Genomic DNA, 23159 nt, shown 5'->3' with positions numbered 1-23159 from the left:
TTCACATCTGTCAACACCTGCTTTCTTTGGGATTGGAATTATTATATTCTTCTTAAAGTCTGAGGGAATTTCGCTTGTCTCATACATCTTGCTCACCAGATGGTAGAGTTTTCTCAGGACTGGCTATCCCAAGGCTGTCGTTAGTTCTAATGGAATGTTGTCTACTCCCGGGGCCTTGTTTCGGCTTAGGTCTTTCAGTGCTCTGTCAAACTCTTCACACAGTATCATATCTCCCATTTCATCTACATCCTCTTCCATCTCCACAATATTGTCCTCAAGAACATCGCCCCTATATAGACCCTCTATATACTCCTTCCACCTTTCTGATTTCCCTTCTTTGCTTAGAACTGGGTTTCCATCTGAGCTCTTGATATTCATACAAGTGGCTCTCTTTTCTCCAAATGTCTCTTTAATTTTCCTGTAGGCAGTATCTATCTTACCTACATTTGTCCTCCAGCCATCCCTGCTTAGCCATTTTGCGCTTCCCGTCAATCTCATTTTTGAGACGTTTGTATTCCTTTTTGCCTCCTTCATTTACTGGATTTTTATATTTTCTCCTTTCATCAATTAAATTCAATATTTCTTCTGTTACCCAAAGATTTCTACTAGCCCTTGTCTTTTTACCTACTTGATCCTCTGCTGCCTTCGCTACTTCATCCCTCAAAGCTACCCATTCTTCTTCTACTGTATTTCTTTCCCCCATTCCTGCCATTTGTTCCCTTATGCTCTCCCTGAAACTCTGTACAACCTCTGGTTCTTTCAGTTTATCCAGGTCCCATCTCCTTAAATTCCCACCTTTTTGCAGTTTCTTCAGTTTTAATCTACAGGTCATAACCAATAGATTGTGGTCAGGGTCCACATCTGCCCCTGGAAATGTCTTACAATTTAAAACCTGGTTCCTAAATCTCTGTCTTACCATTATATAATCTATCTGATACCTGTCAGTATCTCCAGGATTCTTCCATGTATACAGCTTTCTTTTATGATTCTTGAACCAAGTGTTAGCTATGATTAAGTTATGCTCTGTGCAAAATTTCATTTCTTAGCCCCAATCCATATTCTTCTACTAAGTTTCCTTCTCTCCCTTTTCCTACTACCTAATTCCAGTCACCCATGACTATTAAATTTTCGTCACCCTTCACTATCTGAATAAGTTCTTTTATTTCATCATACATTTTTTCAATTTCTTCGTCATCTGCATAGCTAGTTGGCATATAAACTTGTACTACTGTAGTAGGTGTGGGCTTCGTATCCATCTTGGCCACAATAATGCATTCACTATGCTGTTTATTGTAGCTTACCTGCAGTCCTATTTTCCTATTCATTATTAAACCTACTCTTGCATTAAAAATACATTTAAAATTATTCAACTTTTTAAAAAGGAAATATTGATGAGTGTAAATCACTTTTTAAGTAGTTGTGACAGCCATTCATAAACAAAATAAAATTATTTATGATTTAATTGATAATACTTTAGGTCAGTAACAGCCGTTGTTAGAATTTTAAAACGGTTAAAACAAAATGAAACTGTATCGGCAGGTAGGTAGGACTCCATAGACAACAGCTGCATGGCAATCCAGCACACTACTGGCTGGGCTACTTCACTTATCTGCTGCCTAACTATTTATGACCATATATGAGGTGTATATGAGCTATGTTTAAAACTTAAGAGGCTTCCCCCCTCCCTCCCTGGATAGTACACTTTAAGGCTTACATGAGTGGACATCCTTGAGGCATACTAGTAAACTGCAAAGGCTCATTGCGAACGGAATTTCTGAGATCAGAAGGTTCCCTAGTCAGTCCTTCTAATAATGTCAACACTTCTTTTGCTCTCCCAAATTGTAACTAACTATTGACATTGATGCATGTTCCTTCCCATGTCTCATTCTTTGCTGTCCTTATTTCTTCCATTTAATTCTTGTTTTCCTTATAGACTACCCTGGTTTCTTATGATTTATCATTTTGCTACTGCATTCTGCTTTTCTGTCATTGCTGTCTTTATCTCTTTTTGATCACCATTCTGCTTTCTGATTGTGGTTATTTTCCTGTATGTCCAGCTGGCACTAAAACTCCTCTGTGTTTTAATATTGATCTTATATATTCGTAAATTTCTTCAGCACTTCCTTCAAATGATTCATCCAATATCCTCCCTATTCTGGTAGCAAATAAAGTTCCTATACATTCATCTTGGAAGTTATTGTTATAATGTTTATTTTCATCCTTCCAGTATGCTTCATTTTTATAGCAGCATTATTATTTTTCCTTAGTGTTTTCAACAGCCAGAAAGTTTCATTTTTTTATTAAGTATTGGTCAGATTAACATTGGGCTCCTGTATAAGCCCTTCATCAGCCACACTGAAGGTACTTTTTTGTCTAATTACGATGTAGTCTTATTGTAGATCTGTTATTTGGTTACCTGCTATTCTATTGCCAAGAATGTTTATGAATATTTTTGTGTTAATGTGTTGTTGGTTTTAGATCAAATACCTGATAAATTTCAATCAGATGTTCTCCATCATGATTAGTACTGCTTCTCTGCATTTTCCTGCTATCGTACGAGTCCCTGATTTCTACTCTTGCATTCAGGTCTCTCATAATAATTATTTTCTTCCTTCCTGGAATTTTTCCATGATCTTTCAGAGAGTTGTCCACAAAGCATATTTCTCCTGGTCATTTGTACTCTTCATGGATGCATATACTCCAATAATTACATTTTCCCTGGCAAACGGTTTCACTTCAGCAAGAATAGTATTTTTGCTGATAAATTCCCAGTTTGTGATTATTTTCTTCCGTATTTTCTTGTATCATAATGGGTACTCCTGCTCTGGCCTGTACAGCTTTGGATATTGGACTCAAAATGTGTTTGTAACTACCAAAGCATCCATTTTGAATGTGTCAAATTCTATGGGTAGCACATTCAGTTTAGCAGAAATATCTTGCACATTTCAACATTCAGATGTCAGTTTCCTTTCTCCATTGTCAGTCTGTCACCCAAAAGTTCTCTTTTTCCAATCATATTGTTAAGCTTTTTAGAATTTCATTGTTTATGTCCTCCAATCTGGAGGACTGGTTTAATTTATTCTCAAGGTTTTTTTCCTATCACATTTGATGAACCCACCTAAAACTTCAAGGTAACACTGCTAGTTTTGGTCCAGCTAGGGTATTTGTTATCCCTCATACCTACCACATTTGGCAGACATTCTCCGTCTGCCACCCCCAGAGGCATCTGCTGGGAGGTTAGCAACTCCACACAGGATAATGTGTAATCAGTTTTTAATAAAAAAAAAGAAACTGATAATTTATGATCTTTATTTTTATGTAATGTATGCATTTGTTTTTTACTAATAAGTTAATTAGTACAGCCTTGTATCTCAATATATATCTGTGAACGAAAGCCATGACAATGTCTGAAATAAATGAATAAATAAATAAACAAATGCAACATGAATGCAGGTGAGAGTCTTGGCTAATAGTTCAAAAATAGATGGAAAGGTTTGACTCCTATTTTTTCTTTTATTAATGTTAATATTTGCATTTGTTCCTCCTTAGTTTCTAGTTCAGTGAAGTTTATATCGCATTTAAAAAAAGTACCCTATTGCTACCTCCAATCCTTAAACTGGATAATATTAGAATATTACTCATTCTTGAAACTGCTCTCTTCAAGCAAACAGCAACCACAGCCACTGGCTGAGGTTTCTGGTTTTCATGACAGAGAAAGTATGTACCATCTTCAAAAGCTCGTAATATATATTTAAAAAAGTTAGTTCATTGGTATGCATGGACACCTTATCTGTAAACATTACCTGCATAAATTAGCTATGTATCATGCACATTTTTACAGTCCGATGACTCAGTGGTCAAGCCATGGGTCTCTCATTTAGGAGGAGTGAGGTTCAAATCTTTGTCCTGTCATCCAGATTAATGATTTTTTTATTTTAATAAATTGTTAATGATCAGTTCATAGTTGTATATAATGCAAAACAGTAATGTCAGACTTTCGAATGCTCACTTGCATGAAGTGTGTCTTAATACAAAGATTAGAGGGCCTTTCCTTTCCCTTCAGAACCTGTACTTCCTGCCTTAGCTTACTGCATTTCCTATCTTTCCATTTCTCTTAATGAAGCTATTTTTGAAAATTTTTAAACTGGGTGTCTGTCAGTCCTCACTTAGTGATCTCTCTTTCAGCAGCTTGCATCTAGAACATTCTTTCTCTATTCCTGCCATTCCTAGTATTCATTCTTTATTTACTTTAATTTTAATTACTATTTTTGTTGTTTTTTTCTCCAGGCATTTGTTTTCTACGGTTCCCGTTTTGATATGTTTGATCTTCCGTTACCACGTAATTGGGAGAAATACAGTTGGGCTTTATTTCACGAAGAATCTCCAAAAAATATTCCTGCTTTTTCACATTCAAAGGCACTTTCACTATTTAATATTACTGCCACATTTAGCAGGCACAGTCACTTTCCTTTGACTTTTCAGTACTTAAAAGATTTGGATGTCTTGACTGGTAAGTTATAAAGTCATAATTTTCTTGTATGAATTTGTTATATCTGTAATTGATGTCAGTATTAGATTTTTTAACTTTGATTGTAAAGAGAAGATAGTTATTGAATGGCATGAATGACTGTAAGGAAAATAAATAATGGAAGGACTAAAGGCAACAACTTACCAAGTAACTGACTGCTGAGCTTCATATATGCACATAAATGAGGCTTCCGTGATCACTTTCAGTTTGAATAAAAACCTTCCATTCTTTATATTATACCAAGGACTTTCCATTACCAAATTTATAAAGAAAATACATTATTGAAATGACATGTTTCTTTCATTAATTTATTGTGTTTCATAGATCCCATCATGAAGAAGAAACTTTAGGTACACTGAAAGAGTCAAGTTTCACATTAACTTAGTGAAGCAGTTTTGAGAAAATGTGTTAATATACATCTACATCAATTCTCTGCAAACCACTGTGAGGTGCATGGCCGAGGGTACGCCCCATTGTACCAGTTACTAAGATTTCTTCCCGTCTGTGGGAAAAATGATTGTTTGAATACCTCTATGCATGCAGTAATCCTCATTATCTCGATGTGAACGATACATAGGGGACTGTAGTATATTCCTACAGTCGTCATTTAAAGCTGGTTTCTGACACTTCATTAATAGACTTTCTCGTGATAGTTTACATCTGCCGTGAAGAATCCTGCAGTTCAGCTCCTTCAGTATCTCTGTGACACTCTCCCATGGATTGAACAAACCAGTGACCATTCATGCTGCCCTTCTCTGCATGTGTTCAATATCCCCTGTTAGTCCTATTTGGTATGGGTTCCACACACTTGAGCAATATTCTAGAACCAGTTGAACAAGTGATTTGTAAGCTGATCCTTTGTTGACTGATTGCACTTCTCCAGTGTTCTACCAATAAGCTGGAGTGTACCACCTGCTTTATCCATGACTGAGCCTATGTGATCATTCCATTTTGTATTCCTGCAAAGTGCCACATACAGGCATTTGTATGAGTTGGCTGATACCAGCAGTGTCTCATTGATATTATAGTCATAGAATATTATGTTTTTTCATTTTGCTAAGTGCACAATTTTACATTTCTGAACACTTAAAGAAAGTTCCCAATCCTTGCCCCACTTTGAAATGTTATTAGGATCGGGCTGAATATTTATGCAGCCACTTTCATTAATGAGTGAATAATCATTAAATGTTTCTAAAATACCAGTGCTTACTCAAGCTAAATCCATGACAGTAAAGTGAACAGGGGTGTTGGTACTTCGAAAAAGGCTGCTGCTTCCTCGATTCTGTTAAGTAGCTGCTTTTTGTCCCCTATTGCTAGCTTAATACCTGCACGGCCACATTGGTTTTCATCATAGAACAACACTTTCCTCTGTTCTATAAGCAGAAGACGCCCTTGTACACAAACAGTGTCACTCCCAGCAAAGCTAACAAAGATCACCAATCTTTGAATCTAGATAACAGTAATTTATAGAGGACATATGTTTTAATTTGTTTTGAATCTATAAAGATTCTCAGTTTTTTGCTTTGTGTCAGATGGGAGTTTGTTGAAGATTTTCAATCAGAATACGGAACAACAATCTCCACCCAGAACAAAGAGATGAAGCCTCCATGGAAATTTATGTGCTTTGTACTGTGGTTGTGTAAATTACAGTGTAACTGAAACTGATTCTTATTATCAGCAAGAAATTTTGACAGTGTTACTAAAACAATTGCACATGACTGGAACTGTCCCATAGGTAACTAAAAAGTTAGTAACAGTGTTTTGAGAAGGAAAGTTGCTACTCACCACATAGCGGAGATGCTGAGTCGCAGGTAGGCAGTTGTGGCCCGTCTGCGACTCGGAATCTCCGCTATGTGGTGAGTAGCAACTTTCCTTCTCATAACACTGTTACCTTCCATCCCGGATTTTCCATTGTTTGAAAAAAGTTAGTAGGCTTGAGACTTACCAAAATTCTGAATTTTTGTAATGTATTTTCTCACTTATATGATTTTAGAACACTCAAAAGCTATTTGCTATTTTTGATGTCTCCGCTAATGCGTTCTTTGATTTGTTCCCCATCACTGATGATTATCAGTTCAAGGATTGGAAACTCCTGTGAGCTGCATGACAAGTAGCACTGTTCATGATAAAGCTGTGTGATGAGCAGTGTATTATAAACAGGCCTCTGTTGTTAAAGGTGTAGGTGACTATTTTCTTTGAAAAATATCAGTGTAAAAATAAATGTTAAGATGCCAATATGAGAAAGTAGAAGTTATTTAATATAACAGAGGAAACAGCAGCCTATTTCCAATTAGTGTCACTGCCGCTAATTTAGTAAGATACATTTAGCTGACTTATGCACAGATAGTATACCAGTCTGTACAGGAAATCTTATTGTTAACAGTGTGTATAGATTTAGTTTCTGTGAGTTGTTTGCTTTTGTTTATGTATACCTTGACTCATTCCATATCCCAGAAGGGTCTCTTACATGATAGAATGTACCGAACATGAGTGAGTAAATGAAGAAATTAATCAGTTTATCTATCTATCTCATTACTACCATTATCTGTATAATGTAAGTCAGTGAGACATTATAGCCAGAAATTGATATATGCTGTTTGTAGTGAAGTACAAAACAATAATATCAATGCGAACTGTTTACACATGCTGAATCTGCAGTGTGATGTATATTTTGTGACAACTGAAACTTTGTGTGTGGCCAGGTCTCAAACCTTGATGTCCTACATTCTACAAGCAGTCATGTTAACCATTAGGGTATCTGAGATCAGATAGCCTAATTGTTAAGGCAACTGCTTGTGAAAAACAGGAAATCTGAGTTTGAGTTTGTTTGGTGTACATTTTCAGTTGTGACAACATATTCAGTGTATCGGAATGTTTTACAATGATTAATTTCATCATTACACGTTGTTTGATTTCATAACCATCAAACAGTTCATAAAATTTCAGTGCAATTTGTTTCACAAAATAAGATCCTTTTGAATTCTTAATCACTTCACACACACACACACACACACACACACACACACACACACACACACACACGCAAGCGCAACTTGCACGCACATCTGCAGTCTCAGAGAGCTGAAACTACACTGCAAGCAGCAGCACCAGTGCATGATGGGAGTGGTGACTGGGTGGGGGTAAGGAGGAGGCTGGGGTGGGGAGGGGGAGGGATAGTATGGTGGGAGTGGCGGACAGTGAAGTGTTGCAGTTTAGACGGAGGATAGGAGAGAAGGTGCGGAGGGGGGGGGGGGGGGGTAAGTAGCAGAAAGGAGAGAAATAAAAAAAATTAAAAGACTGGGTGTGGCAGTGAAATGACAGCTGTGTGGTGCTGGAATGGGAACTGAGAGGGGGCTGGTTGGGTGAGAACAGTGACTAATGAAGGTTGAGGCCAGGAGGGTTATGGGAACGTAGGATGTATTGCAGGGAAAGTTCCCACCTGCGCAATTCAGAAAAGCTGGTGTTGGTGGGAAAGATCCATATCGCACAGGCTGTGAAGCAGTCATTGAGGTGAGGGGTATCATGTTTGACAGTGTGTTCAGCTACAGGGTGGTCCACTTGTTTTTTGCCCGCAGTTTGTCGGTGGCCGTTCATGTGTACAGACAGCTTGTTGGTTGTCATGCCTACATAGAATGCAGCACAGTGGTTGCAGCTTAGCTTGTAGATTACATGACTGGTTTCAGAGGTAGCCCTGCCTTTGATGGGATAGGTGATGTTAGTGACTGGAATGGAGTAGGTGGTGGTAGGAGGATGTATGGGACAGGTCTTGCATCTAGGTCTATTACAGGGGTATGAGCAATGAGGTAAGGAATTGGGAGCAGAGGTTGTGTAAGGATGGAGGAGTATATTTTGTAGGTTTGGTGGACAGTGGAATACCGCGGTAGGAGGGATGGGACTGTGGTTCTTTCTGCGGATGTAAGGTTAGTATGTGTGTTGAGGGATTTGGGGGATGATGGTGAGGCAAGGTTCAAGGATAAGAAATTCTGGAAAGTTAACATGGGGTGGTTTGGAGCCAATAGGGTTGGATCACGGTTGAATGGAGGAGTGAACTGAGTTAGGCAATGTTGGTCTTTGGTTGAGTCTGATTGGTCGGGTTGGTGGCGAAAAAGTGTTTCCACTATAGGGCCCGGGAGAAGGAGAGAAGAACTGCTGTCCACCATCTAAAAACTGATTCTGATCTTATAATCCTACCTGCAGACAAAGGCTCCACCACCGTAGTTTTGAACCGCAAGGATTACGTAGCAGAAGGACTCAGTCAGCTGTCAGATACTACTACCTACAAACCATGCCACAGTGATCCCATTCCAGCAATCCAGCAGGATCTCCAGTCACTACTCAAATCCTTAGGCCCATCCCAGAACCTCTCCCCAGAGTCCATCTCTCTACTTACCCCTACCACTCCCTGCACTCCCACCTTCTACATGCTCCCTAAAGTCCGTAAATCCAACCACCCAGGACGCCCCATTGTGGCTGGTTACTGTGCACCCACTGAGAGAATCTCTGCTCTCATAGACCAACACCTTCAACCTATTACCCGGAACCTATCCTCCTATATAAAAGATACCAAGCATTTCCTCGACTGACTCTCCACAGTTCCTCTCCCTTTACCAGTCGGTGCCCTGCTCATCACTATTGATGCCATCTCCCTGTACACTAACATTCCTAATGCCCATGGCCTTACTGCTATCGAACACTACCTTCCCAGATGCCCTATGGGTTCCAAACCGACAACCTCCTTCCTAGTCTCCATGACCAACTATATCCTCCCCCAGAATTATGTCTCCTTTGAAGGCATTACCTACAACCGCAGTACGGCTATGGGCACCCGCATGGCACCATCCTATGCTAACCTATTCATGGGCCATGTAGAGGAATGCTTCTTAAAAACCCAGAATCCTAAACCCCTCACCTGGTTCAGGTTCATTGATGACATCTTTGCTATCTGGATTGAAGGTGAGGACACCTTATTCATATTCCTCCAGAACCTCAACTACTTCTCCCCCATTTGCTATACCTGGTCCTACTCAACCCAACAAGCCACCTTCCTAGATGTTGACCTCCACCTCAGAGATGGCTACATCAGTACCTCCGTCCATATCAAACCTACTAACCACCAGCAATACATCCACTTCGACAGCTGCCACCCGTTTCATACCAAGAAGTCCCTTCCGTACAGCCTAGCCACCCGAGGTCACTGCATCTGCAGTGACGTGCAGTCCCTCTCTAAGTATACAGAGCATCTCACTGAAGCCTTCACTGGCTGTAATTATCCTCCCATCCTTGTACAAAAACAAATCTCCCATGCTTTATCTTTCCAGTCTCCCACCACCTCCCAAAGTCCCACAGTCCGGCCGCAGAGGAGCATTCCCTTCGTAACTCAGTACCATCCGGGACTGGAGCAACTGAATTACATTCTCCGCCAGGGTTTCAATTACCTCTCATCGTGCCCTAAAATGAGAAATGTCCTACCCACTATCCTTCCCACCCCTCCTACCTTGGTACTCCGCCGTCCACCGAACCTACAAAATATACTCATACATCCTCACACAACCCCTGCTCCCAATCCCTTACCTCATGGCTCATACCCCTGCAATAGACCTAGATGCAAGACCTGTCCCATACATCCTCCTACCACCACCTACTCCAGTCCAGTCAAAGGCAGGGCTACCTCTGAAACCAGTCATGTGATCTACAAGCTAAGCTGCAACCAATGTGCTGCATTCTATGTACGCATGACAACCAACAAGCTGAAACTTCCTGGCAGATTAAAACTGTGTGCCCGACCGAGACCTGAACTCGGGACCTTTGCCTTTCGGGGGCAAGTGCTCTACCATCTGAGCTACCGAAGCACAACTCACGCCAGGTCCTCACAGCTTTACTTCTGCCAGTATCTCATCTCCTACCTTCCAAACTTTACAGAAGCTCTCCTGCGAAACTTGCAGAACTAGCACCCCTGAAAGAAAGGATATTGCGGAGACATGGCTTAGCCACAGCCTGGGGCATGTTTCCAGAATGAGATTTTCACTCTGCAGCAGAGTGTGTGCTGATATGAAACTTCCTGGCAGATTAAAACTGTGTGCCCGACTGAGACTCTAACTCTGGACCTTTGCCTTTCGCTGTGAGGACCGGGCGCGAGTCGTGCTTCGGTAGCTCAGATGGTAGAGCACTTGCCCGCGAAAGGCAAAGGTCCCGAGTTCGAGTCTCGGTCGGGCACACAGTTTTAATCTGCCAGGAAGTTTCATATCAGCGCATACTCCGCTGCAGAGTGAAAATTTCATTCTGGAACCAACAAGCTGTCTGTCCGCGTGAACGGCCACCTACAAACTGTAGACAAAAAACAAGTGGACCACCCTGTAGCTGAACACACTGCCAAACATGATACCCCTCATCTCAATGACTGCTTCACAGCCTGTGCCATGTGGATCCTTCCCACCAACACCAGCTTTTCTGAATTGCGCAGGTGGGAACTTTCTCTGCAATACATCCTACATTCCCATAACCCTCCAGGCCTCAATCTTATTTAGTCACTGTCCTCACCCATCCAGCCCCCTACCTGTTTCCATTCCAGCACTACACAGCTGTCATTTCAATGCCACATCCAGTCTTTTAATTTCTTTTTTATTTCTCTCCTTTCCGCTACTTACTCCCTCCCCCCTCCGCACCTTCTCTCCTACCCTCTGTCTAAACTGCAACACTTCACTATCCGCCACTCCCACCATACTATCCCTCCCCCTCCCTGCCCCAGCCTCCTCCTTACCCCCACCCTGTCACCACTCCCATCATGCACTGGTGCTGCTGCTCACAGTGTAGTTTCAGCTCTCTGAGACTGCAGATGTGTGTGCAAGTTGCGCTCTTGTGTGTGTGTGTGTGTGTGTGTGTGTGTGTGTGTGTACTGCTGACAGAGGCCTTAATGACCAAAAGCTATGATTGTGCGAATTTTTTTTTTTTTTTATTATTGTGCCTATCACGACTCAGAATCTCCGCTATATGGTGAGTAGCAACTTTCCTTCTCTCTTATTGAGTGGCCACAAAATTATTTAGCAACCGTACTGTTGTTGCTGCAAATGTTTCTGAAGCACATTCTGTATCAGTTCGTTATTTATCTTCTCTACACATCTGGTCTTCAGCATTCTTTTGTGGCACCACATTTCTGTTTATTGTGCATGTTTTAGTTGTGTCAAAGCTTATAGCCGAGACAAATATTTTTAGAAAAGTCCTCTGAGCACTTAAATTTAAATTATATGATAAAATAATTCTCTTCTTCAAAATTACTTTTCTTGTCATTGCCCTTGTACATTTTCTATCATCTTTACTTCAGATAGTGTCAGTTCTTTTGCTGTTCAAGTAGAAAAACTCCCATATTACATTTAGGGTCTCATTTCCTAGCATAATTTTCTCAGTATCCTCATCTTTATTTTGTTGATATTTGTCTTTAACCACTTTTCAAGACATTAACCATTCCATTTAACTGTTCTTCCAAGTCCTTTGCCATCTCTGACAGTATTACAGTGTCATTAGCAAAATGCCTATTATTTCATCTCCTTGAGCTTTAGTTCCCTTTACCAGTTCCTTTTCGGTTCCATTTTTCACTTCCTCAATGAACGGACTGAATAATGTGGAGGATACACTACAGCACTGTCTCACTCCTTTCTCATCTGGTGCTTCTCTTTTATGTCCTTAGTCTCTTATGACTGCAATCTAATTTTTTACAAATTGTAGACAATCTTTCAGTCCCAGAATTTTATTCCTGCTGCCTGCAGAATTTTAGAGAAATTTATTCCAGCCAACATTGTCAAATTTTTTTCTTGAAATCCACAAATTTGTTCCTTCATTCATTAATTTATTTTACAGTTTTAAACATGGCTGTTATTCAGCAACCAATTATTTGTTTCAACATAGCCATCTGGTTGTGAATTACCATTTGTTACACTGACCTAGGTTTAGATACCTACTAAGGATGTATTCAGCAGTCATAGTTGAAAATTTATTTATTTATTTATATATTTTTTTAAGATTAGTCATAGGGTCAATATTGCCTCATATACCCCTGTGTTTCTCTGGGACACAAACTGATCTTATCCAAGTCCAGGGATGACCAGTCTTTCCATTGTCCTGTAGCAATTTCTGATAATATTTTACATTAAACTGATGGTTCAGTAATATTCACACTTGTCAGTGCCTGACTTCATTGTAACTGGAACTGGATTATTACCACTCCCTCCCCCCCCCCCCCCCCCCCCCCCCCCCCCCCCAGAAGACATCACACCAATACCATTTAACACCAGCTCTGACTTTGATAATGTCCTCAGTTCACAATTCAGTGGAGAAGAGAGTTCATAAGTTTCTTCCTTTACACTGTATTCAGCTGAAGTCACTCATTGATGATCAGAACCCACAAGAATTACCAAATTGCAGGGATGTCAATTACTATATTTCATCTGCTGTTCCAAATATTCCTGGACATTTTCTGTGGGATTAAGAATGGGTGTTTTGGTGGACATTTGAGGTACAATAAGGTGCCATAGTATTTGTCAAGCAAGGAACGTATGCACGCAGCCCTGTGAATGTGCTGTTATTATTGTGGAAGACAGGGCTGTCCTCGACATGCACGTGTGTAATATTTCCATAAGCATTGTATAGAAAGGTCTACACTATACAGCAGGTTTCGTTTGAAGTAGGCTTCCAGATGATCTGAAAAAATTGAATGATAAACCCAATTTATTCATATCCAGGTTGAAATGCGTCCTTGTGGCACACTCCTCCTCTGTACAGAAGTTCCTCACAGCAGTTGAAAACTTTTCTCTGTAATGTGTTATTTATTCATGTACTCTCTCTCATTTCTTTTGTTTAGAGAATTTCTAGTCAGCATTCTGTAAACTGTGCAGTGACTCATTCCATTATCATGGTCCCGTGGAACCTGACAGATAAATAAACAAACAGCTTACTCATCATGGTGACTGAGAATGTTCAAATCCTCGTTCATGTTCATAGGAACCTGAATGAGTTGGCCCTAGTCATGCCACAATAAAAAAATCACAGAACCACCTCCAGCCTCATCTTAACTCTCCACATTGTCTTGGGTTGTCAGTGCACTTGATGCCTTGCAGCATTTGGAAAGAAGCAAAATCATGACTTGTGGGACCACACTACCCACCTCCAGTCAGCTACTGCCCAGTTTCTGTATTGTTTGCCCCATTGTGTCGCTGTGAGCAGTGGCTTTTTGGGAGGTCCTCGGCTCAAAGTAATCATAGACTCCAGTCCCCTCCTCAGTGTTTGCTCGGAAACTGATTGAGATGGATATTTCCTGAAGTTTACTGACTGCAGCAATTGCTGTTGGGTTTGAAATCAGTTGTCATTGGCAAGGCATGACACTCACCTATGGTCTCTGTCAGATGGATCTTTTTACGACCACTGTTCTTGCACTGTGTTATGTTGTTGCGAATGGTGTCCATAGCTACTAGATTTGATAGGCTGTGTTAATATACCAACATACTGAGCAACTTTGTTCATGGTGTAGCTCCTTTTTGTTATGTCTCAACTTTAACTCACCTCACTTCTGATTTTGTGCTACCGATACCCTTTTACTGCCATGACTTAACTCAGCAGTGGAGGGTCAAATCACTATCTGGTATTAGTTGTATACACCATCTACAGTGCTCCATGTCTATCCTCTTGCTATTGTTTCCTCTCCCTTGGGGAACATGTCTGAAATGTTTTTAGGAATGTGTTCTGCATTTTCAGTACCCAGCATCAGAACAGTCTCCCAACTTTTTTCGTTCCTTTTTTCTTTCTTTATTCCCCTTATCCTATTCTTCCTCCACTTTGGCATTTGAGGTTCCTCTTCTTCTTCTTCTTACTCCCTGTGTGCTCCTAAAGGCTGGCTCATGTGTATGACATGTAACATGAGCCTGGGTAACATGTAATTCCCAGCCCCAGGTCAACTGATAGGATTCGCACGTACCCCCTGGTACAGGCCATGCCCAGGGAGAGGTGATTTCCTGAGCTGCTACCTTCCCAAATTGCCAATTTGTCCCTGTGTCAGGTGTTTAGGAGGTATAACCTGAGGTGCGAACAATCACCTAAGGCGTATGTGTCCCCTGTGAGGAGGGGGGGGGGGGGCTAGATGGAAAGAGTGTGTCATCAGACACGCTGGCGATCATGGGGATTTTCTTGCAATGAGACAGTCGTCTTCTTCACAGGCAACACTTACTATACATAAACAGAATGAATCTCACAATTCGAAGACCTTCCCAACTGCACCAAGGTTTCTCGTGATTTCATGTAATGAAGGATGTCAGTCCTTCGCTACAGTAAATCCATTTATTATTCAGAAAGGAGTGGATGCAGTTGCCGAGTTCTCGGCCCTGTGAATTCCTGCTATTGTTTAAGCAGTGGCAGTTTGCTTTTGGAGCCTACTTCTGATTCTCAAGCACAACTACTACTTACTGCTTTGCTCCTCCATAACTATCCTGTTTGTGTTGACCCTGTTTGTGTTGAGGCCCATTGAACACTGAATTCTTGCCATGGTGTGACTTACACTAGGCTGCTCAATGGTCTGACCGAGGCAGAAATCCAAACGTACCTCTCTGATCAGGGTGTCATTGCAGCCCATTGGGTGATGAAATAGGTAGATGTGTCCGTAGCGTCCACATGCACTCCTTTTCTCACTTTCGAGAGAGTGGTACTTCTGTCAAAGAGCAAAGTAGGCTATGAAGTTATCACAGTCTGACTGTACGTTTCAAACCCGATGTGCTGCTACTGGTGTCATCTTTACAATCACACTTGAATGTCCTGTCGACACGCAGCCAAATGTGTAACCTGTGGTAGGGATACTCATAAGGGCAATTGTCTGCCTTCTTCTCCCTGCTGTATCAATTGCAATGGTGACCATGCAGCCTCCTCCCAAGACTGTCCTGTGTATCTCGATGAGCAGGCCATCCAGAAGAACTGGGTGAAGGAAGGTGCCTTACTGGTCGCTCGCAAGTTGTTGGCTGTGTTCTACCATCCACTTACAGTACTGTTCTTGCTACACCTCATTCCATGAAGGACTGGCCACACAGACATGCAACCTCAAATTCAGCACCGCAGTTGTAAAGTCACCCATTGTCACAGTAGCATCCCTGTCTCCCCCGCCAGCTGTGCAACAAACTACTAGAATTTTGCCTCATGGCATGAAGTCACCGTCACCTGCCACACGACAGGCAGGTCGGTAAGGACAGAAGGAATACTACTGCAAAGACTTCTTATGTCACTCCAGCCAACACACATATGAGTCTTCTTGTACCTCTCAGAGAGGCTCCAAGAAATGGAACAAAGTCAAACAGTCCTCTCCTTTGCCGACTTGGAGATCCTCTTTGACAGTGTTGCCATGTGATACCCTCACCTGGTCGACTTCCATGTCCCTGGTGCGCACCGCCAAATGTTTTTCTGCCCTGGACACTGCAGACTGACAGAGGGAGAATACCAATGCCTTTGTAGATCTCACTGAGCAGGATCCTCCAGCCTCTGCACCGTGTAGCAGTGAGTCTTCAAAGGCTAGCAGTCGGCAGCTGCTGAGGTGACACCCCTACATTTTTCCCTCCTCCCCTTTCCTTGTCATGATTCTCTTCCAATGGAAAGTTTGTGGCCTTAGATCCAACAAAGAGGACTTAACAGCTGCTCTTGAACTCGCAGCATCCTCCAGGAAACAAAATTGCGTCTTCACACCCCCTCTGAGGTCTCACATTTCTTCCCAGTCCGCTTTGACCTTTCCCTTGAGGATGGCATTGCATATTATGGGGAGTCATGCTGCTCATCTGGGATGACATTCATAGTCAGACCATCTCCCTGACTACCCAGCTTCAAGCTGTTGCATTCTGCATTTTCCTTCCTCACATCACCTTCTTCCTTTGTACCAGTTACATCCCTCCATCATTCAGTGGACTACCTCCAGATTATTGGGCAACTCCCACAACCCTTTCTGCTGCTAGGTGAGTTCAATGTGTGCCATCCCCTTTGGGGCTCTCCCAGAATCTGTCAGAGAGGTGCCCTCTTGGCTGATCTTCTCCATCAACTTAACTTTGTCTGCCTTAACACAGGAGCGGCCACATTCCTTACAGATTCCATGCGCACCTATTCCTAATTGGACCTCTCCTTCTGCACTGCCCAGATTGCCCATTGTCTTGAGTGTTCCATTCTCTCTGACTCATTCTCGAGCAACCATTTAATGTGTAGCTATGCATTTGCTGACTTCTACCTCACCCAAGTTTACACCCAAATGACAGCTTTCTAAGGCTGATGGAAGGTTTTACTCCTCCCTGGCGACCTTTGATGAGCAACATTTCACCAGTTGTGACAACAAGGTAGAATATCTTACAAACATTATCTTTACCACCGCAGAATGTTCCATTCCTCATACTTCCTCTTTACTGTGCCGTATCCTGGTCCCTTGGTGGACTGAGGCATGCTGCAATACAATTTGCATGCGAAGACATGCTCTCCATGTTTTTAACCATCGTCCTATGATAGCAGACTGCATTTGTTATAAACAGTTGCACACACAGTGTTGTCGTATTCTTTGTCGTAGCATAAAAGATAGCTGGATTTCACTTACTAGTTCTTTTAACAGTTCCAGTCACTCTTCTTTTGTGTGGGTCAACCTCCAACAGCTCTCTACGACCAAGGTCCATCCCTCAATTTCCATCCTGACAGTAGCAGATGATGTCATAGTGGACCCCATTGCTATCTCCTGCTATCTCCACCCACTGTCACCCTGCCTTCCTCCGTCGGAAACCAGTGGAGGCGGCTCGGGTGTTACCTTTCTCTTCTCAGAATCATAAGTGCTACAATGCTGCCTGTACTAAGAGGCAGTTAGATTATGCTCTCACTTCATCCTGATACTCCACCACAGGGCCAGACGATGTTCACATTCAGATGTTGCAGAAGCTTTCTCTTGTGGGCAAGCACTTTCTCCTTCATAAGTTCAATCGCATCTGGGCAGAGGGCCGTGTTTTCCAGGTGCCTTCAGGGAGCCACTGTCATACATTAGCCCAATAAGGACAAACACCTTCCTTCTAGTTATCGCTCCATTTCTCTCGCCAGCTGTTTTTGCAAGGTTGGGGAATGTATGATCCATGCCTGGCTGGCACAGTGGCTCGAGTCTTGTAATGTGGATTTCGAGCACGCTGTTCTGCAGTCTGTGGAGCGACGGGTGGAAAATTTAGTTGTTATTTTGTTTATATTGCCATTCTCAACACAGGCTCTCTAACTACAATGTTGGCAACCAGAAAGTGATTAGCAAAAACGTGATGCCTGTAATTAGAGTTCACTGTGCCCGCTATGATGGAGAATAAAAGTTGTTGATTATTGAAGTTCGTTACTCTGAGGGTTTAGGATGATGTCTGGGATTAATAGAAAATGTAGTTTACTATAACAATTTTCACTATATTCTGAAAATGATAAAGTGTAAAATTCAAGACAAATGATTACCCATATCAGTTATTGTACTATCAGAGCTGTTCAGAGTCTATTTCATGGATCCTATTATCCCTGGATAACAAAACTGTTCAATAACCTTTATCGATGTAGATGTTCAAGGTGAATGCTTGCCAAAATTTGTGTTACACATGGAGCATTGACAATGGCTTTCTCTTTTCCACTGACAAAACCGTTTGTTTGAATTTCTGCTGGTGGAATTGGTTTCTTCTGCTGTCTTTACATCTTGGGCCTCTTGCTCTTCCATTCATTGAAACTATGAAATTCCTAGGGCCCATGCTCAATAGGAAATTTTTTTGGTCCTCCCTCGTGTCTCACCTGGCCGCCTGCTGTATGCAATACCTCAATGTCATGTGTGTCCTCAGTGGTACTTCCTGGAGAGTGGATCAGACTACCCTCTTCTATTTGTACTGGTCCCTTATCAGTGTGAAACTAGACTATGGGTGCTCGTTTATGCATCTGCACATACATCCCTCTTACCCCGTCTTAATATTATTCACCATTGTGGCTTCTGTTATGCCCCTGGCACCTTTTACGCTAGCCTGGTTGAGAGTCTTTATGCAGAAGCTGCTTAACTACCACTGTCATACCGCCATGATTTTCTCCTCATCAGATATGCATGCCATTTGCTTCCCATGTGTGGCCCCCCTTCCTATGTCTCTTTAGCCAGTATGGGCGTGTCCCTCTTCTCTGTTACCTCCTGGAGTTTGCTTTCACCTATTGCTCCAACAGCTTAACTTCATGCTACCTGCCGCTTTCCCAATGGCTGTAAATCCTTTAACACCTTGGCTTTATGCAGCGGCCGACGTTCACCTTGGACTTCATTCGTTTCTTAAGGACCCTACTCCAGCCTCGCTCTGTCGCCATAAGTTTCTTGACCTCTGCACAGAACTTCATGATAGTACCTTTGTGTACACTGATGGCGCTGGCACTGATGTTTTTGTTGTATCGGCTTTTGGGACACTGCTCAGTATTTACAGCGGAGCTCTTCCCCCTTTATCAGGCCATGCAGTACATCCGGCGACACAGGCTTTTCAATTGTCATCTGCTCCGACTCTCTCGATGCCCTTCGGAGCCTCTGCATGCTGTACACTGTCCATCCCTTAGTGCAACGGGTCCAGGAAAGTTGTCATTTGCTCACTCTTGATGGAGCCACTGTGATGTTTTTGTGGGGCTCTGGTCACATTGGTCCGACAGGAAACAAGGCTGCTGGCACTGCTGCCAAGGCCACAGTGCTTGTTCCTCGGCCTGCTAGTTCTTCCGTTCTCTTCAGTGATCTCTGTGTTGCCGTCTGTCAACAGGTGGTGTCACTTTGGCTTCACCACTGGTCCTCCCTTCATGGAACAAGCTCCAGGGAAATAAACCTCTCCCAGTAGTTTGGATGACCTCCTCTCGACTCTCTCACTTTGAAGAGACTGTTTTAGCTAGGTTGCGTATCGGGCACTGTCTTTTTAGCCATCACCATTTGTTAAGTGGTACTCCCCCACCACTTTGTGCTTACTGCCCTCAACCTTTGACTGTTTGCCATTTCCTGACGGATTGCCCTTTTTTTAACAACTTATGTTCTCATTTACGTTTGTCATCTGAGTTATCGGCTGTTTTAGCGAATGACTCTCAGGCTGTTGACCAGGTTTGCTTTTTATCTGTCTTAGCACTATGGCAAAGGACAGTTAATCTTTAGTTCTGGACCTCCATATCTCTGTGGTGTGTTTTATGGACCTTTCACAAAGTCCCAGTTTTCAACTGTCTTTTCCTTCTGTCGATTGGGCTTAACACGTAGTCATATTCAATTCCTTTTTTTCATGTTCATGTTCTATGGTTCTGACATGGATGTGTATGATATTAGTTGTTTTTGCACCCTAAAACAAACAGAACAAGCAAAACAATCACATGCCATGTGGAGTAGTTTTGCCATGTTTCTCCCAAGGATACGTAGTGTACTTCTTGGAAAGCAAACATATTACAGTCTGATCGTGGCCAAAGGAAATGAAGATTTACTTGCACCTGCACCTACTTGTGCCGCAGTACATACAACAGTTCAGTAGAAGTCATTTTAACAAGTGATGACTGTTTCAGCAGCTGTCACCCAAAAGACAAACTTTAATACCAAAATTGCAGTTCTGACTGTAAACAGATAAAAAATATGAACATAAATGAATACTGTTGGAGATCAATACCACCATGCTAGTAAAAAACTGAAGAAAGGAATCTTTGTACGTGGTAAGTAAGGCAATTAGGTTCAACAACACACAGAACGTTTCCTAAAGCACAAAACCAGTACAGAAAGTGAGCTTCCATAAAAATGCACTCCTATGGTAAGGATGGTAGCGTTAAACAATGACAGTATTAACTCCACCCAAACAGGTCTCATAAGGCCCAACGTTACCGACTGACCGCCATGTCATCCTCAGCTGATACGTGTCACTGGATGTGGATATGGAGGGGCATTTGGTCAGCAGGGGCATTTGGTCAGCACATTGCTCTCCTGGCTAGCAGAGCCCAACAGCTCTTAACTTTGGTGATCAGACGGAAAACAGTGTTGCCACTGCAGCAAAGCTGTTGGCAAGCAATAAAACCAAGGAATTGAAAAAATGTGTAACACATAACATGCACATTACAGACTAATTCAGATTTACGTAGACAAATCTACAAATATCAGTTTTGAAAGTTTAAGGTATTAGCCAAAAGGAAACGAAGTTCAGATCAAGTTTCCTGATATTATTGGCATGTTGTGGGCTAAAATATGACAGTATGTATGTAGTAGTGAAGAAAAATGAGTAGTATATTGGAAAGAAACCTTAATGTTGCTTAATATAAGCAGAATTGTGATATAAATGTGTTTTGTTTACAAAATAGCCTGTTGGATTTATAATGTTGGTTTAAAACTAGTGTAAGCAGATACTTACTTGTTGATGAATAATGTTGATTCATTCTCCTAGCAGTATGCTTGTTCTAGACAGAGCAGGCAGGGTGAACACAAAAGAGATGAGGAGAGGAAGAGAGTGGCAAAGGGAAGAAAGATGGAGAGAAGCTGGAGAAGGATGTTGACTGTGGACTCAGGGGCACCTTGTCAAAGTACAGACAGGGACAATTGCATGTATCTGTAGATCGTGAGATCCAGGCAGCAGCAGAACACACTCTAGATAGTGGACATTGGACTGTATGCATTGATACCCTGATTTGCCACATGGACAATAGGTGTCTGAGATAGCATAGTGAGTGAAGCTGTAGAAATCAGAATACTCAGAGAACACACCTGTTAAAGATGAAGGTCTGCAATTGAGTATTCTGCAGGATCCAACAGGCTCCAGATGTGGTGGTGGTGGTGGTGGTGGTGGTGGTGGTGGTGGTGGTGGTGGGGGGGGGGGGGACATGGCTTTATAGGCTATGACTATGGACTGGGTACCACTGATGTCAGAGATTGTAGCATGGTTGTAAACAGGGTGTCCCAAGAGGAATGGTCAATATTCAGGGACATGACAGGAACAATCATCTGAAGTAAAAAAGTATAGTAAACATGGGCTCAAAGGTGCATACTTCACAAGCTGTGAGCACTTCGTCATCTTCGCTGCTGTGAAACACAACTCTTCTACTGAAAAGCTGCTCGTATCTCTTAAGGTATGCAGCGTAGAATGGATGTTTACTAGACAATTTTTTCCTTGTTTTGGTACATAACTACCTCCTCTCAAAATATGGAAGCAAAGAGGTTGCAGCAGAAGATATTTGTTTCACAATAATGAAGATAAATTATTACTAAATTTTCTTGCTTCAAATGATGATTCCTGTCATCACTGAATATTGATCGTTCCTTCTAAGATGCCCCGTATGTGACTATTGCTGTTAGCCACATGGCAGTCAGTACATATCTCCTAACAGTGTCCACCAGCTGGAAGCCACTGGAGTTTGAAAAACTTGATGTGCCTTGGAGCCCAAGAAGACATTACAAGGAACTGCTGCTGTCTTCCAGGTACCAGTGCAGACTGGATTATAGAAATATTTTATCTGAAGGACTGGCCAGTTAGACCAAATGCTGCTGTTTCATATACCCTAAGTTGTCAGTGTAGAATGTGTACCACTCATGTAATGAGTAAGCAAACAATCAGTGGACAGCATTTTTTGCTTAACAGAAAAGGAAGGTATTTGCCCATAATGTATGACTGTTTCTGTGGCAGTAAGATCTACCAGTGTGTTAAATATGTGGTATGGCTGTTTTAGTATGTGCAGCATTCTTTTTAAAATGCAGTATGCTATGATTGCAATACCATGTCACAATTCAAATCCATAGACTCCTACAAATACTTAGGTGTAGGGATATGAGACAGAATGATCATTTAGGCTCACTCATAGGTACAGAAGTTGACAGACTGGTTCATTTGATAGAATACTAGAGAAATGCAATCAGTCTATAAAAGAGATTGCTTACGAAACACTTGTGTGACCCATACCAAATAGGACTAATATTGGATAGTGAGTGTGTACAATAAAGGACAGTGTATATCTGCTTCTTCAACAACACAGGCTTTATTGCACACCAGTTAAGTACAAATAAATCACATGAAATTATAGATCCTGTCACTTCTTGAACCAAACAGAAACAGACTTCGAGATTGTTACCTCTTGGCAGTTAAAGTACTCTGGAGATTTAGACGATAGCTCAAACATTAGGGCTGGAAAACACAGTAACTGTGTTAGGCTGGGAAGCACTGTAATACAAACCACTCCTTTGTTGTATGCACATATTGTTAGTGCTCTGACAGTAGGTGCAACATGCAGTCAAATGGAGAAGAGAGACAGGTCCATGTTAAGAAAATGTGCCTGTCCATGTGCAAGACAAATGTTGACAGTAGGGAATAACAGAGTCAAAGTCAGTGTCCAGAAAATAGCCCAGCATCAGTCATGACCCTCTTGTAATCCCACCAGATTGTTGTCATTCACGGTACTGACAAACCATAAAATGTGATTTATTATGTTAAAGAACTGTTTTACAGAACAAAAAGTCAAAAGACCCATTTGACAGTTCCAAAGACAATTCCACTACTAAAGATCGCATGTAAGTGTGTTGTATCTTAGTCCAGAATGTTTGGTTTGTAAGAACACAAGCTCCATGTAAACAATAGCCAGTAGTTATCTGAAGATGACCTAATAAGCTGAAACTAGT

At 41.8% G+C, this 23159-nt stretch overlaps 1 protein-coding gene across 1 annotated transcript in view; it reads left to right on the top strand.

Annotated features, from left to right (window-relative positions):
• The window catches only part of LOC124620064 (alpha-(1,3)-fucosyltransferase 10), a 65943-nt gene that overhangs the window by 8997 nt on the left and 33787 nt on the right, over positions 1-23159 (top strand). Inside the window, exon 4 of the mRNA XM_047146733.1 lies at positions 4288-4510. Within this exon, the coding sequence (XP_047002689.1) occupies positions 4288-4510 (223 nt within the window). The remainder of the gene's footprint in view (positions 1-4287; positions 4511-23159) is intronic.

Source organism: Schistocerca americana, chromosome 1 (genome assembly GCF_021461395.2).
Source record: "Schistocerca americana isolate TAMUIC-IGC-003095 chromosome 1, iqSchAmer2.1, whole genome shotgun sequence".
NCBI classification, from domain to species: domain Eukaryota; kingdom Metazoa; phylum Arthropoda; class Insecta; order Orthoptera; family Acrididae; genus Schistocerca; species Schistocerca americana.
This window is presented reverse-complemented; position numbering and strand designations above follow the sequence as displayed.